Source organism: Heteronotia binoei, chromosome 12, assembly GCF_032191835.1.
Source record: "Heteronotia binoei isolate CCM8104 ecotype False Entrance Well chromosome 12, APGP_CSIRO_Hbin_v1, whole genome shotgun sequence".
NCBI classification, from domain to species: Eukaryota; Metazoa; Chordata; class Lepidosauria; order Squamata; family Gekkonidae; genus Heteronotia; species Heteronotia binoei.
In genome coordinates this window covers 30,771,345-30,786,309 of record NC_083234.1, presented here as the reverse complement: position 1 = coordinate 30,786,309, position 14,965 = coordinate 30,771,345, and the positions used below count along the sequence as shown (strand labels likewise).

General features: G+C 46.4%; 1 protein-coding gene across 1 annotated transcript in view; it reads left to right on the top strand.

Annotated features, from left to right (window-relative positions):
- ZMIZ2 (zinc finger MIZ-type containing 2) overlaps window positions 1–12,868 on the top strand; it is a 124,021-nt gene extending 111,153 nt beyond the window's left edge. The window contains exons 16-19 of the mRNA XM_060250423.1: window positions 2,538–2,785; window positions 3,708–3,880; window positions 7,141–7,395; window positions 11,017–12,868. Coding sequence (XP_060106406.1) covers window positions 2,538–2,785; window positions 3,708–3,880; window positions 7,141–7,395; window positions 11,017–11,124 — 784 coding nt within the window. The 3' untranslated portion in view covers window positions 11,125–12,868. The remainder of the gene's footprint in view (window positions 1–2,537; window positions 2,786–3,707; window positions 3,881–7,140; window positions 7,396–11,016) is intronic.
- Window positions 12,869–14,965: the final 2,097 nt, after the last annotated feature.

Genomic DNA, 14,965 nt, shown 5'->3' with positions numbered 1-14,965 from the left:
TCAGATGGCTTATTAACCAAGCTTGGTCTTAACCAGGGGAGGCAAAACTGCGGCTCAGGAGCTATATGTGGCTCTTTCACACATATTATGTGGCTCTTGAAGTCCTCATCACCCCATCAGCCAGCTTGGAGAAGGTGTTTCCCTTTAAATCATGTCTTCAAGCCAAGCCAAGCAGCAGCTTGGAGAATGTATTTAAAGTTGTTTTCTTTCCACCTATCCCTCACCCATCTATTTGCTTTTCTCCCCCCCTGGCTTGTGGCTCTCAGACATCTGACATTTATTCTATCTATGTGGCTCTTATATTAAGCAAATTTAGCCACCCCTGGTCTTAACTGTGGTTTCACATGAGGTACAAACACAGTACGTATTGTCCATTGCCACAATGTAGGCCAGGATACCAGCTGAGTTGCTGTGAGGAAGGCTGGGAAGGAATAAAGATGACAAAGACAATGATTGTCAAGGGAAACCAGTATTTGAACGATTGTTTGAGAGCCGAATCCTGTTTCACAATCTAGCCAAAGTTAAAACAAGCCATAGTTTCACGGTGTGTCTGAATCATGCCCATAAAGCCGCTATTGCACACCACTTTTGAAAAGTATCTGGGAAGTAGGCGATGATGACATCACCATGGGTGTGGGCCCCTGCTGCAGTTCTCTAAATTCCGATCCTGGTTTATGTTTGTTTTGTTGTTTACAAGATGTCTGATTCGGAAGGCATTTTGTATACTGAAAGATACCGCAGACATTTTGATTTCCCTGTTCTGAGTTCCTGCCACTTGCCCTTGCCAGTGAATTGTAACGGGCATCTTCATCCCATTCACTGACACACACCCTTGCCTCTCACAAATGCCACCCCATCATTTCCTTTGCCTCGCAGTGAGGTAATTTTGAGTTTTCTCTCAGCCTCCAAGATCTGGCTGGCTGATTAGCGGCCACACCAATCAGCACAGATGAGCCTTCCTGTCCTAGGCTGCGCAGCGGTTCAGCTAGCGTGCAGAGCTTCCCTTCCACCATTTGAGGGCCTCCTGCTCCAAATTTTCACTGCCTGGAAAGAAAAAAAAAAGACAGCATTGCTTGACATAAACAAGAAGGAACCAGATAAAACCTGCTGGGCACTGAGGCAGCAAAGTCCTGGCCTTGGCGAGTCATCCGCTGCAGCATCCCCTCTAGATCTAACACTACCAAGGACAAACCTTTGAGCAAAGGAGACCCAGCATCATGCAAGGGCTCAGCCAAAAGCTGGAGAAAGATAGAGATAGAGAGAGCAGTTGTTTACAGAAGGTCTTTATTTTAAGATGGACGTCCTTGGCCTCACTTCAGCCTCTGGTTTTAGACCATGAGGCCCTTTCTGAAGCCCAGAAGGCCAACTTGGAATGAATCAAAAGCTTTTGATAAGGTTTGCTGTCCATCTCAGTCTAAGGAAACTTGTAAAGGTGGGGGGAGGGGGTGATTGGTCTCTGGAATTTGCAATATCATAAAGGGAGACATTGTTCCAAGATATGACTTGGTAGTGTTAGATCTAGTCTTGTATCTTACGGGTGGCCAGAGCATACCAGGGGTTTGTGTGCTGCCCCAAGTGAGAGAGTGTGCTTGCAAAGTTGCCTGGGCAACCACAGAAGGGAGGAACGTGCCTCTCTGTTATGATCAAACAGTTTTGCCCTAAAACATGATATCACAACGGAGGAGTGTGTTCCTCTCTTCTGTGGTTGCCCATGCAACTTTGCAAGCCTGCGCTTTCACTCACTTGGGATAGGACACAACCCCTTGGTATAAGTGATCAGTGTGATCATCCAAATGTGAGCCATTCCACTTTCTGCAGTTAGTTAGGGACCATCAAACCAGGGAATACAGCCATGGCTTGAAGCTAATTAAGCCACAGGTCAGTAATCACAGAGAGTGACATGATGGTTTCATGTGACATATAAACGAGGGGCTCCTGGCTGATTCCACAGCCCCATTTCTCCAACTAAAAGCACCGAGCCAGAGCAAAGACAATGAAACTGGTTTTTGTTGAGGCCCTCCATTGTTTGAGTGATTGTCACTAAGCCAAATCCTGGTTTTGCAGACTCACCCTTGTACAGATAAACTGTGGTTTTGCATTATGTCTGAACTAAGTGCAGGGGACAGATCTCCAGCTATAGCAGGAGAGCTCCCAGCCTGGTCCCCCTTTTCCCTGTTGCAGTCTGACAGCCTGCAATGGCTACCAGGCATGCTCCTTGAAAGCACCAGATCAAGGATAACCATGGCTGGCGATCTCCTATTGGTTCCAGCAGCCTGATTCTGACCTGGATAGCCCAGGCCAGCCTCATCTTGTCAGATCTTGGAAGTTAAGCAGGGTCAGCCTAGGTTAGTATTTGGAGAGTGACCACCAAGAAACACCAGGGTTGCTACGTGGAAGTGGGCACTAGTGAACCATCTCTGTTAGTCTCTTCCTTAAAAACCCTGTGGGGTTGCCAAAAGTTGGCTGCAACTTGACAGTACTTTACACACACCCTGCCTGAGGCTTCTCCTCTGACCCGCACCTGTCTTCTCGTCTAGCTCCGATTACGAAGAGATCACAATCGACCCGACATGCAGCTGGAAGCCTGTGCCCATCAAGCCTGACATCCACATCAAGGAGGAGCAGGACGGGCCCGTGCTGAAGCGCTGCCGCACCATGAGCCCCACCCACATGGTGATGCCCAATGTCATGGAGATGATCGCTGCCCTGGGACCCGGCCCCGCACCGTTCGTACCCTTGCAGCCCCCGTCTGCTGGCAGCGGAAGCAGCGAGTACACCAGCCAAAGTGAGTCAGCCTCTGAGACGCAAAGGCTTCTGTCTGGGGCAGGAGGGAAGGCACTTTGTTTACCAAGAGTGCAACCCTTTCTTTGGAGAGAGTGTTGCCTTCCCAAGAATTTGGAATTTTTAGCTTGTGGGTCTTTTGCAGCTCTGGATATAATGCCTGTGTCCCATGGAGTTGGTCTTGCAATCACCACTGATGCAGCCAGCATTGATGTGGTTGTCGTTTACTCATCGTCAAAAATTTAATGTACCGTATGTACAGTGGATTCTTTCCAGTAGCCAATGGCAAGGTATTGGGCATAGCCCTCAAAAAGAAATGATTTCTGGCAGCTTAGTGAATACAAAAGCCCTTTTCTAGTAGCAATCTTGAGTTTCAGTTTGGAGAGCCAGTTTGCTGTAGTGGTTAAGTGTGCGGACTCTTATCTGGGAGAACCGGGTTTGATTCCCCACTCCTCCACTTGCACCTGCTGGCATGGCCTTGGGTCAGCCATAGCTCTGGCAGAGGTTGTCCTTGAAAGGGCAGCTGCTGTGAGAGCCCTCTCAGCCCCACCCACCTCACAGGGTGTCTGTTGTGGGGGAGGAAGGTAAAGGAGATTGTGAGCCGCTCTGAGACTCTTCGGAGTGGAGGGCGGGATATAAATCCAATATCTTCATCTTCATCTTCTTTCTGACTGCTAGAAATGAGAAAGAAATGCAAACAAATTTGAAGGAGATTCTCTGCTTCTCACAAGGGGTTAAAAAGTGGGGCAGCACCATAAATCAGCTTGAAAGAGTGGTTTCTTTGATGTCCATGCCCCTTTCTCATGTCCAGATACCCTTTCCATCTTCTGCCTTTGCCCCATGTGCTGGGAGGATTGCCTTTGTCGCAAGCTACACCCAGGGGTTGATTATTCTTGTTGCTCAGTTGATCTGGATTTGTTTTGCAGATTCAAGCTTTTCTGGCCCAGGAACATTCTCAGATTCATTCCCTGCCGTGAACCCCAGTACCCCAACGTTAAATGAATTCAACCAAGGACCTCCCCCCATCTCCTATCAATCAGACATTCCCAGCAGCTTGCTGACTCCTGAAAAGCCACCGGCTCCCTCTATCACTGGACAAGTGAGTCAGAAACCCCACAGAGTGGAAAAGGGGGTGGGGAGAGAAGAGCAGGCATAGGTCTAGGGCAACTGTTGTTTTCCAGGATGTCTACCCCATGTACATCCACAGCTTTCCTTGGATGTACCTCGAACAGCTTGCCAGATTTTCTTCATTCAATGAAATTGCTGAGCAGTTGGGTTAGAACAGATAAAAGGAAGTACTTCTTCTCCCAAAGGGTGGTTAATGCATGGAATTCACTGCCACATGAGTTGGTGATAGCTACAAGTATAGACAGCTTCAAGACGGGATTGAATCAACATATGGAGCAGAGGTCCATCAGTGGCTATTAGCCACACCAGATTGTTTGAACTTTGTCTGGGGCAGTGATGCTCTGTATTCTTGGTGCTTGGGGGGGCACAGTGGGAGGGCCTCTAGTGTTCTGGCTCTACTGATGGACCTCCTGATGGTACCTCGGTTTTTGGCCACTGTGTGATGGGCCATTGGCCTGATCCAACATGGCTTCTCTTATGTTCTTCCACCATGGCAGATACTGCTGGATTTGGGGGAGTTCGTAGTGGGCGAAGGTATAACTTTTACATAGCTTGAAAGGTTCCACGGGTTTTTGAAAAGGAGAACAAGTGATGTATTGGTGGCTCTCTGGATACAAAGGATTTGAGCCACTTGATCTGTTCATACAGTATGTCACAGAAGTGAGTACGCCCCCTCACATTTTGTAAATATTTAAGTATACCTTTTCATGTGAGAACACTGAAGAAATTACACTTGGCTACAATGTAAAGTAGTGAGTCTACAGCTTGTATAACAGTGTAAATGTGCTGTCCCCTGGGGAGCTACAGTTCATTGAGGGAACCATGAATGCCAACATGTACTGTGACACTGTGACATACTGAAGCAGAGCATGATCCCCTCCTTTCGGAGACTGGGCCTCAGGGCAGTATTCCAACATGATAACAACCCCAAACACACCTCCAAAACGACCACTGCCCTGCTAAAGAAGCTGAGGGTAAAGGTGATGGACTGGCCAAGCATGTCTCCAGACCTAAACCCTATTGAGCATCTGTGGGGCATCTTGAAACAGAAGGTAGAGGTGTGCAAGGTCTCTAGCATCCACCAGCTACATGACGTCGTCATGGAGGAGTGAAAGAGGACTCCAGTGGCAACCTAAGCTCTGGTGAACTCTATGTCCAAGAGGGTTAAGGCAGTGCTGGAAAATAATGGTGGCCACACAAAATATTGACACTTTGGGCCTCATTTGGACATTATCACTTAGGGATGTACTCACTTTTGTTGCCAGCAGTTTAGACATTAATGGCTGTGTGCTGTGTAATTTTGAGGGGACAGCACATTTACATTGTTATACAAGCTGTAGACTCACTACTTTACATTGTAGTCAAGTGTCATTTCTTCATTGTTGTCACATGAAAATATATACTTAAATATTTACAAAATGTGAGGGGTGTACTCACTTCTGTGACATATTATATATGCATTGACTTTGTAGTAAAGCTTACAGCTTCAGAAATAGCTTTGGATTTGGAGTTCCTCTTAGGCCTGCTTTCCAGAGGTACTGAACATACAGCCATCAATTTCCATGCATCTCATGTGACACTGACGCACTTGATTGCCGATTCTGCCCACAGTTGTGAATGAGATGGCTCCTGGATTTTTATTTTTGTAACCTGAACTAGCCACCAGGGGGCAACATAGGGCTGATGGTGCATCCTTACCCTTCTAGCCCAGGGGTTTTTCACATGGTGGAATTTCTCAGGAAGCTTATTGAGGATTTCTCAAGGGAAGATTGCAGCAACAAAGCTTCACTGCTTCAGCACGAAATTATGATTGGTCTGGAGCAGGGAGGGGCGGGGGACAAATACTGAGCATTTGCTGGTTTAGTGTCTCTCCAGCCATCCCTAAAACCATTCCTTGGCAGTCCCAGGGCACTTTTCCCCATCTTTGTCACAATCATTTGTTTTTGCCAGTAGTATAAGAAGACTGATCCACCACCATCACACTTTTTTCTCACCCTTTCTCCCAGGACCTCTGAGTGGCTGGGGCATGACTTTCCCTTAGCTGGACTGTATAAGCACTTGCTGTTGTTGGGCCGCTGTTGTGTTGTATTTCCATAAAAAGCCCGCCATAGTTAAAATGGGCAATGGAAGAGGGATGTGCAATGCCTCCCATGAAGCCTAAAACCCCTTATTGATCCCCAGTGTATCCCCAGCAGCTATCCAGTTACCCTCCAGCATACTGCTCAGACATTCCTTCAAACAGCTGCTGCAGCTGGGAGTTCAAACATGAAGAGAGGTCCATGTCATCCTACCTGCAGGATTTGTGGATATAAGTAAATGCAATTATTGATTCTCTTTTTTCATTTTAGAGACAGCCCAAACTTAGCATCTCTCTGCATAACCCCAGCTCCCTTTTGTGGCACTGCTGGTTCTCTTAACGGTTGCATGTGTCTGACAATGACACACAACCAAATGATTTCAGCAACAGACCCACTCTGATATGAAGCTGGTGCCGCGGCACAGAAATGTGGAAGGAAGAGAACATTTTCACATTTTTTGTCTCTTTCCAATAGCATTTGCAGTCGGTGTTAGCTATACGACCATCTCTATGGGATGTAGGGAAATCGTAAAGCAGAAAAACATCAAGCTTTAAAAGGCCCTGAAATATCAATAGTCCTCATTTTGCAAACTGTGCTTGTAGGCCCCCTCTTTGGGCCTTCTGTAAGAACAGGTGTTTTCCCTGTCGGCAACCAGGAGTTGGGCAACAGCTTCTCCCCAAAATTATACAAATGGTATTTGATGGCTAATTATACCAGAAAAAATTCTAGATGAGTATAATTCAGTTCTGTATGACATTGTGGCCATTTGGATGACAAAGATGCCATTCATCCCTGGAATACTCTGAATTTGCATTATGCTTTCTCTCCTTCCCGGTCTCATGCAAAGATGGGAAATGCATTTTTTTCCTTAATGCAAAAACAGAACATGCATCTTCTTGTTGTGGAGTGGATATATGCATATGTCTTTCTTGGAGCCACAACCCAGAAGCAGGGGTCTATCATTATAGTTCTTACCTCTTTTTATCATTTTGAAGAGAAGTTGAGAGTGTCTATGTTTGTTTGGAATTTAATGTGTTAAGGAGGAGTCAGGGGCCATGAAGGTATGAGAGTGGATATACTAACCAGAAATGCCCTGAAAATAGCCTGTGTCCACCGTGTTGTGCCTTATTGTTTTGTTCTTCTTTGCCATTAGATGCCTCCATCTAGCAGGATGGATCCTTCCCACAACCCTGTGCAGCAGGGGATAAACAACCCCAACCTCACCAGCCAGCCAGGGCAGCAGCTGCATCATCGGAACCCTCCCCCACCACAATCACGACAGCCCATTGGACAGTCGGGGTCAGGAGGTCAGGCACATGCAGGCGATCTCTCCTTCAATCCTGGCCCTGGGATGGTGGGACAGCCAGGGATGCCTGGAGCTACAGAAGGGTCAGAGCCTTCCCTTGATGTAAGTACCATGACTCTAACCCTCTCGTCTCTTTTTCCTAGTATATTATAAGCTTTGCAACATGCAATAAAGCCATTCTGACCAAACTGTAGGAAGTAAAAAGGCCTTGCTCTGAAGCAGCGGCCAGCAATGAAGGTCCAGCTAGACCTTAACCAGTAAGGGTTTATTCCAGCCCTAGAAAATGGACAGGATGGAACTTTCTGCAGGGAAGCCCTCACAATGCAGTCTTCTTGGTTGCTGCCACAGCTTGGCAGACAGGATGGGTGATCTCCTGTGCTTCCTTGAGAAGGTTCAGTCATCCCCATAAGCTGATCTGTTAGCTATCTTGTTGCATCAAAGAGACCCAATCAGAGATGCTGCCCTGTCAAAGAGCTAATTCCCACCATCTCCCACTGTCAAGCTTCTGGCCTTTTTAGGACAATTCTTAAGGAATTCTGAGAGCTCTGAGAAAGTAGCCTGATACAAGGGTGACATATTTTAGTCTCTCTGTTGAGGTATGCATGGATCTTTCCTGCATTATACTGTGATTAAGGTTAGGTGCTATTCGCTAGACATGCAGGGATTGGAGGCCACCTTTTCTCTTTCTCCATATCTATACCCATATGCCCACTGCCACCTCACCAATCAGCAATGCCTTACAGGTTGGACTCTCCCTACCCCCTATTAAAGGCTATGCTTATCCCCAGGCTGCCCCTTCATTTATTTATTAGAAACATTTCTGTCCCATCCACCCTCACAGGGATCTTAGGATGATATCAAATCAATTTAAAACTGTGTAAATATACAGCTGTTATAAAGCTTGCAATGTACTCTACATAAAATTAACTGTATATCAGAGATTCAAAACCTGTAATGGCATGACAGAATGAAACAAAAACACAGACAAAACAGTATATCACATTGACGATCAGCTGGAAAATCTAAAAGACCAAAACTGATGAATGAGATGCAGTGGTTCAAAATGGAATAAAAACCATCACAGGAGCCAGTAAGAGTCTCTAGTTGGTCAGCAACGTAGGCAGTTTGCAAATCCAAGAGAACAGATTTCAACAGCTGCTGAAAGGTCAAAGAGGATGGGGCCAGGTAAACTTCCCTTACTACAGGGATGTTCCAAAATTGCAGTGCTACAGCCAGAAAAGCCCTCTATCTGGGTACCTGCCCTACTCACCATATCAAAGATTACAAGGGACACAAAGAGAAGGACCTCTGAAGAGATGCACTGTGATTCCAGGTCATATATAGGGTTTTAAAAGTAATGGGCAGCTCTTTGAACTGAGCCAGAAGTTAACTGGCAGCTGGTATAAATCAAGTGCTTCCAGTGGCTCAATCCAGCCAGCAGTTTGGTAACCAGCTGCTGTTTTTGAACACTCCTTAAAAGTAGCCCCATACACATGCCTTACAGTAGTCCAGTCTGGAAAGTGCTAAGGCAGGGGTGGCCAAACTTGCTTAACATAAGAGCCATAGAATAAATGTCAGATGCTTGAGAGTCGGGAGGAAGGAAGGAAGGAAAGAAGAAAGGCATGGAGAAGTGATTTAAAGAGACAAATGCCTTTTCCAAGTCAGCCAGTGGGGGGGGGGCTTTGAGAGCCACACAACATCTGTGAAAGAGCCACATGTGACTCCCAAGTCACAGTTTGGCCACCCCTGTGCTAAGGCACAGGTAACCTGTTGAGGAAGAGGCACATCTGGGAAACTAGCCAAAGCTGGTGCAAGGTGCTCCTCACCATCCAAGAGCAGCTTGGATCCACAAGGGCCCCCAGACTTGCAGGCACATGTTTTCAAGGCATCGGTTGTGTTTTTGACCCAAAACATCTTTGTTTTGCCTGGATTAAGATTCATCTTGTTCACCCCATCCACTTCATTGTTGATCCATTTCAGAACTTCCACTGCCTTCCCAAGGTTAGATGGAAACAAGAAGGCTGAGGGTCATCTACATTTTGACAACAAATCCCAGAATAACTCCCCCAGCTGTTGTACATAACACATTGCACAGCATAGATACCTGTGGTATCCCCACAAACCAGAGGGCCAAGGTCAAGGGACTAGTTTTCCAACATCACCATCTGAGACCTGCCATTCAGAAAAGAACAAATCCACCTGGATGTGGTGCCTCCCAGGCTCAGTTTGGCACTCCAGAAGGGATACCATGATCACTGAGAGGACGGGAGAATCAAAGTATGCAGTCTCCCGTCCATCTCCTAGTATATATATCCATTGGAACAGTGAAGGCAGCCTCAGTTCTGAAACTTGGGTGGAGACCACATTGGAATGAATACTAATCAATATCATCCAAGAATTGCTCCATGTGTACTTCACATATCACTCTGAACTTGCCTGAGAACTGAGTGTCGCCTATTGGGATACCAAAACCAAGCAGTGAGGAAGCAAGGCAGTGAGTCCACTGTACAAAGGGAAGGCTGTTCTGTCCCAAGTATCTAGCTATCTGCTGCTCTTTCTGCCTTGTCCAGCCACTGGAACTGGGAATTCCTGTCTCGCCTGGTCTTTGCTCAGTGCTGCCTCACTCCTGTCAACATGACATTGCCTCAATATTTTGAAGCATTAGGTGGGAGGATTCTCCAAACAGCTTTTACATATGAACATATGAAGCTGCCATACCGAATCAGACCTTTGGTCCATCAAAGTCAGCATTGTCTTCTCAGACTGGCAGCGGCTCTCCAGGGTCTCAAGCTGAGGTTTTTCACACCTATTTGCCTGGACCCTTTTTTGGAGATGTCAGGGATTGAACCTGGGACCTTCTGCTTCCCAAGCAGATGCTCTGCCACTGAGCCACCGTCCCTCCCTGTTCATTCTCTCAGGTAGCCCCATTTCCTCCCCACCACCATTTTTCAAACTTCTTGTTAAGGCTTAATACTATATTTCATTATGTCTGGAGAGTTTCAGTACCTATTTCGTGATACTAAAAAGCATCACTATATGTTAAGACAATGCAGAATTCCCTCTCCTTAAAAAAAAGATCTCCTGGTCTGGCTAAACAGTGATCCTCCCTTTAGATGCCAGTGCCCATTCCAACTCTCTAGATACTCCAATTGGGGCAAAGATAGAGGTTGTAATAGTCTCATCACTCCCCTGCCAGTTCCTTCTGTTGCACCGACATTCCCTTTCCACCAGGAAAGCCACACACACAGCAAAGACCTGTCTTGCAAGGCAGAATGAGAAGTGTTCACTAGCTTAGGTAGGCCCCAGCATTGGTGAAATGAATTCCTCCTGCAAAATCTGAGCAGTTTCTCTGCACATTGGCATACAGTGCCATAGTTGTTGGTTTTCCTCAAAAAAGCAGAGTCCGTATAAATCGGGAAGGGCGTGTGTTAAATACTGCTCAGAGCTCAGTCACAGCAGTCATGACATTTTCTTCAAGAGGGAGAGCGTTTTCTGTTCAAAGCATGCCAATAAGACAGGACAAAGGGCTTGGTTGTTAGGTAGGAGATGAGATGGCTGTTGCACAAGCAGTCGCAAACAGTTCTATGGATGCTTTAAGAAACTTGGTGTCCCACTCCCTGCCCCAAAGGGTTCCTTCTGCCAGTTTGTCTTCCAAGTGTGTTTTGCACTGCTCTGCAGCTCAAAGCTTTGACAGTAACTCCATTCTTTGTATGTCATACTCAGCTTCTTCCTGAGCTGACGAATCCAGATGAGCTGCTCTCCTACTTGGGACCTCCCGACCTCCCCAACAACAGCAACGATGACCTGCTTTCTTTGTTTGAGAACAACTGAAGTCACCGCTTGTGGAACACAGTCACCAAGGTCCACGCACCATGTACACACACCTGCACATCTCTCTCTCTCTCACACACACACACACGCTCAAACAATCCATCCCATAACTTCCCATGCTCTCATCAAAGAGAGAGATCTTGCCTTGTACAGTGGCAGTGCCCCCCCACCCCAGCCCCCAGGGTCCTACCAGCGTATCAGAACAGTGATAAGGCAGCCCAGGAACTTTGGCCAGGCAGTAGTCCCATTTTGTCAGAATTGCCTCTACCCTGTAGAAGGCGGTCCTGTGGACACTGGGGCAACTTGCTCTGGCTGTTTTGGGATGCCTTCTGGCCTAGGAGAAATAGTGGTGCTGGTGGTGGGGATTGTTCATGAAGAATTTGGTTTTATCAAGAGATTCAGACCAGGTTAAAAAGAACCAGTCCAGACACGTGGCAGCTGCATTTGTCCCTGTTGATCTACCCAAGTGACATCCTGTAAATCTGCAGCCAGAGAAGGAAGGAAGGAACAAAGCTGAGCAGTTCCTTCAAACGTTGGTAGGACTGATGGCTCTCACTTTCTTCCTATGCATTTTGCTGGATCTTAGTCTTGGGAAGATCAGATCTGCCTGAACATGTGAAGCTATACAGTGGAACAGGTATCTCCTTGTTTATACATTTCCTCATGCTCTTCAGCCACCCGCTGCCAGGAAGGGCAGAGATCTGCAGTGCCTGGGAGAGGTCAACAGAGCTTGCTTGCTTTGCTCTTGCATATCTTTGGACCAGGACTCCCCCCCCCAGGAACCAGCTCTGCCTATCCAAACTCCGCAGTTCTGAGGTGGACACAGCAGTTGAGGTTGTCTTGGCAGCACCCAAGGTCCTGGATGTGTTAGAATGAGCCAGAATCCTGATCCAAAACCTGTCCACGCTCCCTGTTCCAAAGGGTTGGTTCCCATCAAAGAGCCACACAGAGTGCTCGAGCCAGGAAACTTTTCCATTGCTTCCCACCGGACTACAGCAGCACAGCAACACATCTCTGGCTGAGAGAACAGACAGTTCCCCGGACACAACCGACAAGACTGTCTCCATCTACGGATGGATCGTCTACAAGCACAACAATGTAAATAATGTAGAAACACTAAAGGAAACAAAAGTGAGGGTGGAAGGAAAGAGAGGGAGGGAAGGGAGGGGAAAAATATTTAAAAGCAAGCTGCATCACTCTGTTGTACAGTCTCTAGGGCTTCCCAGCCTTGGGGCAAGAGTCCTCTGTATAAATGTGCATAAGCTTCCTAGATTGTAATATAGACCATTCCACATGGGGCTGCGTGCACCATCCAGAGACTTGATGCATTTAGCCATAGCCAGGGCCTGTCCCTTGCATTTGACATTGTGTGTCCCACCAAAGTAGGATCTGGATGCTGAGTATTAACTCATTTTAATCTTGAGCCCCAGAAATAAGCGCGAGTCAGTCCAAAACAATGTGTGTGCGTGCATCTGTGCGAATGAGTGTGTGCGCCCGTGTGAGCCTGCCATTCATTCCCCTCCATCCCACTCAGAAACCTACTTGAGTTGAGGTTGCGTTTGGGATGGTGGCAAAGAGATCCCAAAGGTTATCTGACTGCGAAGAACCAAACTGTGGTTTGTGGCCAGGTTTCCTGAGCTGGGGAGTCCCTGTGTCCCAAGTGCTGACAGCTCTGTTGAGTTTTGTGTATCCTGTTTCATTATTGCTATATATTAAAGGATTCTTTTTGGTGGGGCTCACCAAATACCTGTCTACTGTCAGTTTTAAAGCATCAGTGCTTGCAATTTCAAGGGGCTAATGTGTGGGATTGAAGGGGGAGGGAGTCCCTGGGGTATATTTTTCTTTCCAACTGGAGGAATGCACAGGTTTATTTCCCAGGAAATAGTGTACTGTAATCTTTTTGCCTAAAGGGCAAAATCTTAAATAATCAGAGGTCTGTCTGCACCAAGGAGTCACTGGAAATATCACTGTGAGGACAATATCCCGCTTCTTCCTAAAAAAAGCTATTGGACATAGTATTGCAGAGGTAAGCCCTAGCAGTGAAGAGAGTAGGCAGAAAATCCTTGGATCTAACCTGGATGAGTCTTCCCAAAATTGGAGAAAATACTGCAGAACACATCTCTCTTCATAACTGGCATAAGGGGTTTTTCACTCTCACCATAAAAACATTTAAAATCCTACCTTCTGTAGATTGTGCCTAGTTTACTCTGGCCGTGGATCTGGATTAGAATCCATCTCCTAGTACACTGTTTAAATACTGCATGGGGGTGAAAGAGATCAGAAAAGGCAGTGCTCAAACTGTCCACCACCATCTTGTTCCTGTGCTAGGATGGAATGTGAACTATTGCAGAAAATCCCATGAGATTCTGCTGTCAACTTGAAGCGCCTCTGGGTAACAGTCAAGCTGGCCGCTATCAAAGCTCCTTGGCTGATAGTTTTGTGATCCAAGGAGAAGAGGAGAGGAGAGAGTGTGTCCAGATCTGTTTCTAGCTAAAAGGGAATTGAGCGCAAATGAAAGCTGACTACAGAGCAACCAGATTCAGAAATCCATACAAGGCCAGTGTGGCTGCCTAAAAGGAAATGCAGAGGAACAAAAAAAATCTAGGGAATACAGTACAGGAAGTATGGAAATTTGCCAGTGTGTCAAACAGGATGGGAGGACTTGAAAGGACCTGCAGGTGGTGGGGGATTTGAGCAAGGCGATTATGCAGCAAGACCGAGCCACCAAAAGCAATCCTTTTTGCAGGTAGGAAAATATCTGGAATCCAAGAGGAGCACAGATGCGACAGACAGAGGGAATGCAAATGCACTGTGATTAGCAGAGCAAAGGGAAGCAAGCGTAATAAGGTAGTATTCCTAACTAAGAACAACATGTCTGCGGAGAAAACTTTAAGCTCAAATAAAGTTTTTTGGAAAAGATGGTGAAATCACTAAAAATTTAAATGGCCACATGCTGATTATTGAAATCCTTCACAAGTAAGGGGGGAAATGACAAATTAACAGACATTTAGAAGGCCCCATGGAACAAGTATGGCCTCATCTGGGCCACATGTTCTGCATCCTGGAAACTCCTGGGTATGCTGACATTTTTTTTTAAAGCTCTGGATTGTTCAGGGAATGAAGACGTGCAATGCTCAAGACTTCAAAAAGGTAAGCACAGCTGTCCTGGAAATGAGCTGGCAGCAGGGCGATCCCTCTCTCTAGTGAGATGCAGGAAATTAATGCCAAGAGATAAAAGCACTAACTGTCTAGAGAAGGACATATGAATTCCTACACTGGATCAAAGCTGACTCGCAGCTTCTCCAGGAGAAGCATTATGGTTCTCAAAATCAAGAGGTGTTGCATATTCCAAAACATTCTGCTTTTTAATCTGATTATCAGTTCCCCATTTACCTTGCCATTTACAGTTTTTTCACACTCTCCACTCGTTTATATTGACCTATAGCCCATGTGTGAGTAAAGAAAGTGCAGAGACCAGTTAGTTGAGGAGTCAGCTCATAATTTAAGGTTTCTAGATGAAGATCAGTTTGTCACCAAGAGAATCTCATCTAGCCTACCAGATGCCCACCAGTTGTTAACATATCAGACCCTTTTCTAAGATAAGATTCCTCCATTTCTTAATTCCATGCACTTATATTTGTGCTAACCAGGGCAGAAGCAGGTAGAAGCAGCCCAGCAGGGACTCATTTGCATATTAGGTCACACCTCTTGATGCCACACCAGCGCGAACTGTGTTCCTGTGCATTTCTGCTCAAAAACCCTGGTGTTAACTGCTGATATTCACCACGTCACGTGGGGACTTCCAATAACTATTTCATGAATTTTATGTCAAGGGTGTTAG